The sequence below is a fragment of the Plasmodium gaboni genome (genome assembly GCF_001602025.1).
Source record: "Plasmodium gaboni strain SY75 chromosome Unknown, whole genome shotgun sequence".
Taxonomy (NCBI): domain Eukaryota; phylum Apicomplexa; class Aconoidasida; order Haemosporida; family Plasmodiidae; genus Plasmodium; species Plasmodium gaboni.
In genome coordinates this window covers 1-6,730 of record NW_017385360.1, presented here as the reverse complement: position 1 = coordinate 6,730, position 6,730 = coordinate 1, and the positions used below count along the sequence as shown (strand labels likewise).

The 6,730-nt window shown below is 19.0% G+C and overlaps 2 protein-coding genes and 1 non-coding gene across 3 annotated transcripts; 1 reads left to right on the top strand and 2 right to left on the bottom strand.

Moving 5' to 3' along the window:
• Positions 1–170: 170 nt before the first annotated feature.
• Positions 171–953, bottom strand: PGSY75_0018900 (putative 60S ribosomal protein L23; the record flags this gene model as incomplete). Its single annotated transcript, XM_018783333.1, has 2 exons — positions 171–464; positions 828–953. 2 exons carry the CDS (start codon positions 951–953, stop codon positions 171–173), a joined length of 420 nt encoding a protein of 139 aa, XP_018638891.1.
• On the bottom strand, positions 642–732 carry PGSY75_0019000. Its single transcript, XR_001974499.1, has one exon. It is a non-coding gene; the product is annotated as a small nucleolar RNA snoR18 (small nucleolar RNA).
• A 2,055-nt stretch (positions 954–3,008) lies between the features above and the next one.
• Positions 3,009–5,765, top strand: PGSY75_0018800 (putative glutamine--tRNA ligase; the record flags this gene model as incomplete). The annotated part of the gene is made up of 1 exon (XM_018783332.1): positions 3,009–5,765. One exon carries the CDS (start codon positions 3,009–3,011, stop codon positions 5,763–5,765), a length of 2,757 nt encoding a protein of 918 aa, XP_018638890.1.
• Between the last annotated feature and the right edge of the window lie 965 nt (positions 5,766–6,730).

Genomic DNA, 6,730 nt, shown 5'->3' with positions numbered 1-6,730 from the left:
TTTTTTTTTTTTTTTTTTTTTTTTTCCTTTTTTTGGAATAGGAAAATATATAAATATGTAACCATAAATTAAAAAATGGAAACATAAAAATTATGTACATAAATATATAATATATATATATTTTATATATATTTTTCTATTTTTTTATTTTTTATTTTTTATTTTTTTTCTTAAACAATTGCAGAAGCTGCTGATGACAATTTTGGCCACAACTCAGCACATTCTCTAGCAACAGGTCCTGTGATAGCTGATCCTTTCATTTCTCCTTTTGGGTTTACAATAACACCAGCATTATCTTCAAAATAAATATAATAACCTTCATGTCTTCTCCAAGCTTTAGATTGACGACAAATAATTGCATTCAAGACTTTTTTTCTTAAATCTGGTTTTCCTTTTTTTACTGTTGCTAAAACCATATCACCTAAGGAGGCGGCTGGTAATCTGTTGAGACAAGACCCAAAACCCTACACAATAATAAAAATAATATATAAATATAAATATAAATGTATATATATATATATATATATATATATATATATATATATGTACATATAATTATTTACACATTCCCTTATGTGAATGGTTAATGTTAATGTTAATGTTAATGTTAATGTTAATTTTTTTTTTTTTAAATATATAAAGGAATCAGCATATTTATATTATCGGCTATTAAATTTATCAACATGAAATTTTTTTTCAGTCCTATCATTGTAATCATCATATGACTTTATATATTTATATATACACAAGGAATATAAAATAAAAAATATAATAAATATATACATATACACATATACATATATATATATATATATATATATTTTTACCTGCACAGCTATAATATATAAATTTTTTCCTCCACTATTATCACAACAATTTATTAAGGCTCCAACTGGTAAGGATAATGTAATCCTCATTTTATTTTTTAATGTTCCTGCTCTTCCTCTTTTCATTTTTATTTATAAAAATATATATATTTTAAATAAAAAAAAAAAATTAATATTTACAAAAAAAAAAAATTATAAATACATACAATATATTATATATATATATATATATATAATATATTTTATATTTTATATATAAAAAATTGATTATCTTTTCAATTTTCAAATTATTAACATATATAAAAATAAATATTTTACATTTAACATTTGAATTTTTTTTTTTTTTTTTTCTTTGTCAATTTATAAAAACTTTTAATTCTTAAAATAAAACATATAAAAAAATATAAATATGTATATATTTTTTTATTTTATTTTTTACTTTATTTTTTTTTTTTTTTTTCTTAAAATATAAAAATATGACCCTCAAAAATTTAAATTAATATGAGAAGAAATTATTATATATATATATATATATAAATATATATTTATATATATATTATATATTTATAAATAAGTCGTATATTTTTCCAGGATTATTTTATTTTGATATTATTAAAATATTATATATATGTAATATAATATATATATATAAATATATATATATTTAATATATTTTTTATTTTTATATTCATTAATACAAATAAATTGTAGATAACCTAATTTAATTTTTAAGAATAAAAGAAAAAAAAAATTAATACATATATTTTTAAATATATATGTATTTAATTATATTATAAATATATTTATATATATGTTGTGTTACGTATATATAAAATTTGTAAGTTCGAAAGAAGAAAATGTAGGCTCCCCTATTAATAGTGACATAAGGGTCACAATAAAAACAAACTATAAATATAATATTTTTTATAAGTATTATATAAATAATATTATATATATAATATATATATATATATATATTTAATATGTTTAATATTTTATATATATAAAATAAGTATATATTTTTTTGTATTGTATTATGAAAATATCATGAGTTATTATATATATTATATATAAATATATATTTATATTTATATTTATTGAATAAAAAAAAAAAAAAAAAAAATATTATATATATATATATATTAATAATTGTGTATTCCTTTGTTTTATTTATTTAATTTTGGAGGTTGCATAATTTTTTTTACTTAAAAAAAAAAAGTCAAAAAAAAATTATTTTTCTATGCATATATATATATATATATATGATATGTATGATGGTTTTTTTTTTATATGTATTTTATTTATATAAATATATAAAAAGAAAAAATACAAAATAAAAATAAAATTATATTTCTTCTGCGATATATTATATTATATATATATAATAAAATATTTTTGTTTATAATAAGTCCTATATAATAAAATAAAAAAATTATAAAAGAAATATATTTAAATGATATTGTATTATATAAATGTATCATTTATCAGGTAACATATTTTTTATGATTATATAATATCGCAATTTTTTTTTCTTTCATAAAAATATATATATATATATATATATATATATATTTTTATTTATTTATAAATATATTGTAATATTTTCATTTTATATTTTCAACTTATACTTTGTTTTATTATTTTTTTTGTTTTTTTTTTTATACAATATTATATGTTGTCGAGGTTTTTATATAAGTTGGCATATGGAATGATCTAAACAAAGTGAACATGTGCCACTTACAAAAAATAAAAAATATAAAAAATAAAAATATATAATATATAACATATAACATATAACATATAGCATATAACATATAACATATAACATATAACATATAACATAGCATGTTCATTTATGCATTCCACATTTAGATGAGGCTTTTTTTTTTTTTTTTGAAAGTTCATAAAAATAATAAATTACTATAAAAATATATTAAGCAAAAATATATACATATATAATATACTTATATTTTTATTATGCTTATCATAAGACTAAATACATATTATATGAATATGTAATTATTATACTTAAAAAATATCCTTGAAAATCATTTTAAATATTACAACAAAATTGTTTTCTTTAAATAAATAAATAAATATATATATATATATAATAACTGCTATATTTTTTTTATTTTTTTTATTTTTTTTTTTTATTTTTTATTGGTACCTTTTTTTACAATGCGCAATACAGAAAATTTATATATAAAGAATAAACTGGACTCTACATTATTTATTTCTAATTTTTATAATTGGTTTAAAATTCACTTCAAAGGCACCTTATTAATACGAGAAAATAGTAATATAAAGAATGCAACATTGATAGAACTTATAGATAATAAAAAACTATTATTAAATGAAATTAATGCTTGTGAGGCATTATTAAAATTAAATGAGCATGATGAAAATTGTGATTCTTTAAGTGGTACCATTAACGTGAATGATAATAAAAAACAAACAAACAACAACAACAATAATAATAATAATAATAATAATAATAACATTAATATTAGTAGTAATAATATCCATAGTAATAATATCAATAGTAATAATATACAACGTTGTAGTTACTCTACTACCAGGTGGTGCAATTTTAGTTGCAATGTCTTTGATTATTTTCATATTTTAAAAATAGAAGAATTGAAGGATTTTTTAAAAGATTATATTTTTACAAATAAAAAAATAAATAAAGAATTCTTTGATGTTATCGAACAAGATATGATTAACTGGAAGAACTTATTTTTCTTTGGAAATCAAAAAAAGAAACCAGGATTCTTAGACTTTTTATTATTGAGTGTTTTAAAAAAACAAAATATTCACTCCATTGAAGAAACGCAATATAAAAATTTATATAACTGGTTTAATAATAATAATAATAATATGTGTGATGTATTAAAACATAAAAAGGGAAATGCCCAAAATGAAGATAATACACATAACACATCGAATACTAATTTTATTCAACAAATTATTGAAGAAGATTTAAAAAATAAAAAACATACACATGTCATTACTAGATTTCCACCTGAACCTAATGGATATTTACATTTAGGTCATGCTAAAAGTATATGTTTAAATTTTGGTTTATCAAATAAATATGGTGGTAGAACCCATTTACGTTTTGATGACACGAACCCAGTTACAGAAGAAATTAGATATATAGAATCCATAAAAGAAGATGTGAAATGGTTAGGATATGATTGGAAAGAACATTTATATTTTGCTTCTAATTATTTTGAACAATTATATGAATGGGCTAAGATATTAATAAAACAAGGAGATGCATATGTAGATGATCAAAGTATTGAAGAAATACGAAAAAATCGTGGAACTTTAAAAGAACCAGGAATTGATTCACCATATAGAAATAGAAGTGTTGAAGAAAATTTAAAATTATTTGAAAATATGAAAAATGGTTTATATAAAGAAGGAGAAAAGGTATTAAGAGCAAAAATAGATATGACATCAGGTAATATGAATTTAAGAGATCCAATATTATATCGTATTATGTTTAAAACACATCCTAAAACAAAAAATAAATGGGTTATATATCCAATGTATGATTATGCTCATGGCCAATCTGATTCCATTGAAAATATTACACATTCTATATGTACTTTAGAATTTGAAACACATAGACCTTTATATGAATGGTTCCAAAATAAATTAAATATTTTTAAAACTCGACAAATTGAATTTGCTCGTTTAAATGTAACATATATGGTAATGAGTAAAAGAAAATTATTAGCATTGGTCAATGAAAAATATGTTAATGATTGGGATGATCCACGTATGCCAACAATATCAGGTATGAGAAGAAGAGGTTATAGTCCAGATGCTATTAAAGATTTTTGTAGTAAGGTGGGTATAGCTAAGAGAGAAAATATGATACCTCTTGATCTCCTTGAATTATGTGTACGTGAAGATATGGATATAAAAGCAATAAGATTATTTGCAATACTTAAACCATTGAAAGTAATTATAACAAATTATAATCATACTCCTGATTATTTAGATATTCACAAATTAGTTGCTAGTAATCATCCAAAATTTGAACAAATGGGTTCTAGAAATATTCAATTTGAAAAAGAAATCTTTATTGATCAAGATGATTTTCAAGAAATACCACAAGATAATTTCTTTAGACTAGCACCTAATAGAACCGTTAGATTAAGATATGCATTTTGTATTACATGTAATGAAGTTATTAAGGATGATCAAGGTAGGGTGCTTGAATTGAGATGTACATATGATCCGAGTAGTAAAAGTGGGCTCTCTACAAATCAAAACAAAAAGAATGATGACAAAAAGAATGATGACAAAAAAAATAATGTCATCCAACAAAATATTGATGATGATAATAAAAAAGTAAAAGCTACCATCCATTGGTTATGTGCAAACAATTCACATCAAGCAGAATTCAGAATGTATGATAAATTATTTACAAAGCCAAATCCAGAATCAAACGAAGACAATGAACTCATTCAAAAAATCACATCAACAATACATCTTGAAAATAATACAAACAACCAAAGTAATGGTAAAGATGAATATGCTTCTAATTCATTAATACAAAATGAACAATTAGAAGATGAATCTAAAAATGCAGGATGGAGAAAATATATAAATAAAAACTCATTAATTATATATAAAGGACTAGTAGAAAATTATGCTACACGTTTTAATGTAGGAGATCCAATACAATTTGAAAGAGTCGGATTTTTTACAAAAGATAAAGATACAACAAGTGAATTACCAGTTTTTAATTTGACAGTACCTCTAGTTGATAATACCATGTTAAAAAAAAAAAAAGAAGATCTACTACAAAAGGAATTAGATAAATTAAAAAGAGAAAAAATTGCTGCCGAAAGAAAATTAAAAAAAGAGCAAAAAAAAATAAGGGAGCAAAAGAAGAAAGAGCAAAATGTAAACAATTAGAACATTCCACAACATAAATATATATATATATATATAGTTAATATATGTGATCATATTTTATGTTCTACTTGAAAATTACAATAGGTTCATATAATATATGTTAAAAGGAAGTTCGTCCCTAAAATATATATATAAAATATATATATATATATATATATATGAATATTTTTTATTTTTTTATTTTTTTATTTTTTTTTTTTATTTTTTTTTTTTGTTTATATAAGTTATGAAACTTTTTACCTTTACCTACTTTCCTTTATTTATTGATGTATTTAATTATTTATTTATATTTTATATACATACAATTTTTCGCATTAACAAAACCAAATCTTACCATATTATAATTTTTTTAAATACATGTCACAAATATGTTATAAAAAATATATGTATATTAAATTATTTGTGTATATAATTGTATCTTTTTATAATATCATTAATTATGTGATATACTTTTCTATTTAAAAAAAAAAAAAAAAAAAAAAAAAAGAATCAAGTGTACTGATATACTTATAAATATAACAATAATATATATATTTATATTTATTTATAAGTATGAATATATTAAATATTTGACTCTTTTTTTTTTTTTTTTTTTTTTTTTATGTATTTAAAAATTGGGTTGTTCATTTAAAAATTCTCCTTATCAGTTATCATCAATATTGGTATCGAGATCTTTTGTGTTTGATACACCTTTAATATTAGGCGTAAAAAAAATAAACAATAAATAAAAAATAGGTATCAATATGAATATATACATATATATATATATATTTATATAATGGAATACTTGTGAAGGAAACCTTTTGGTATTTAATATATGAACTATTTTATATATTTATTTTATATATATATAATATGAAAAATATATTTTTATTGAATATTCCTTTTTTTGTATAAATATTTATATATATGTATCAATATGCATAATAATAATATTATATATATATATATATGTAATATATGAT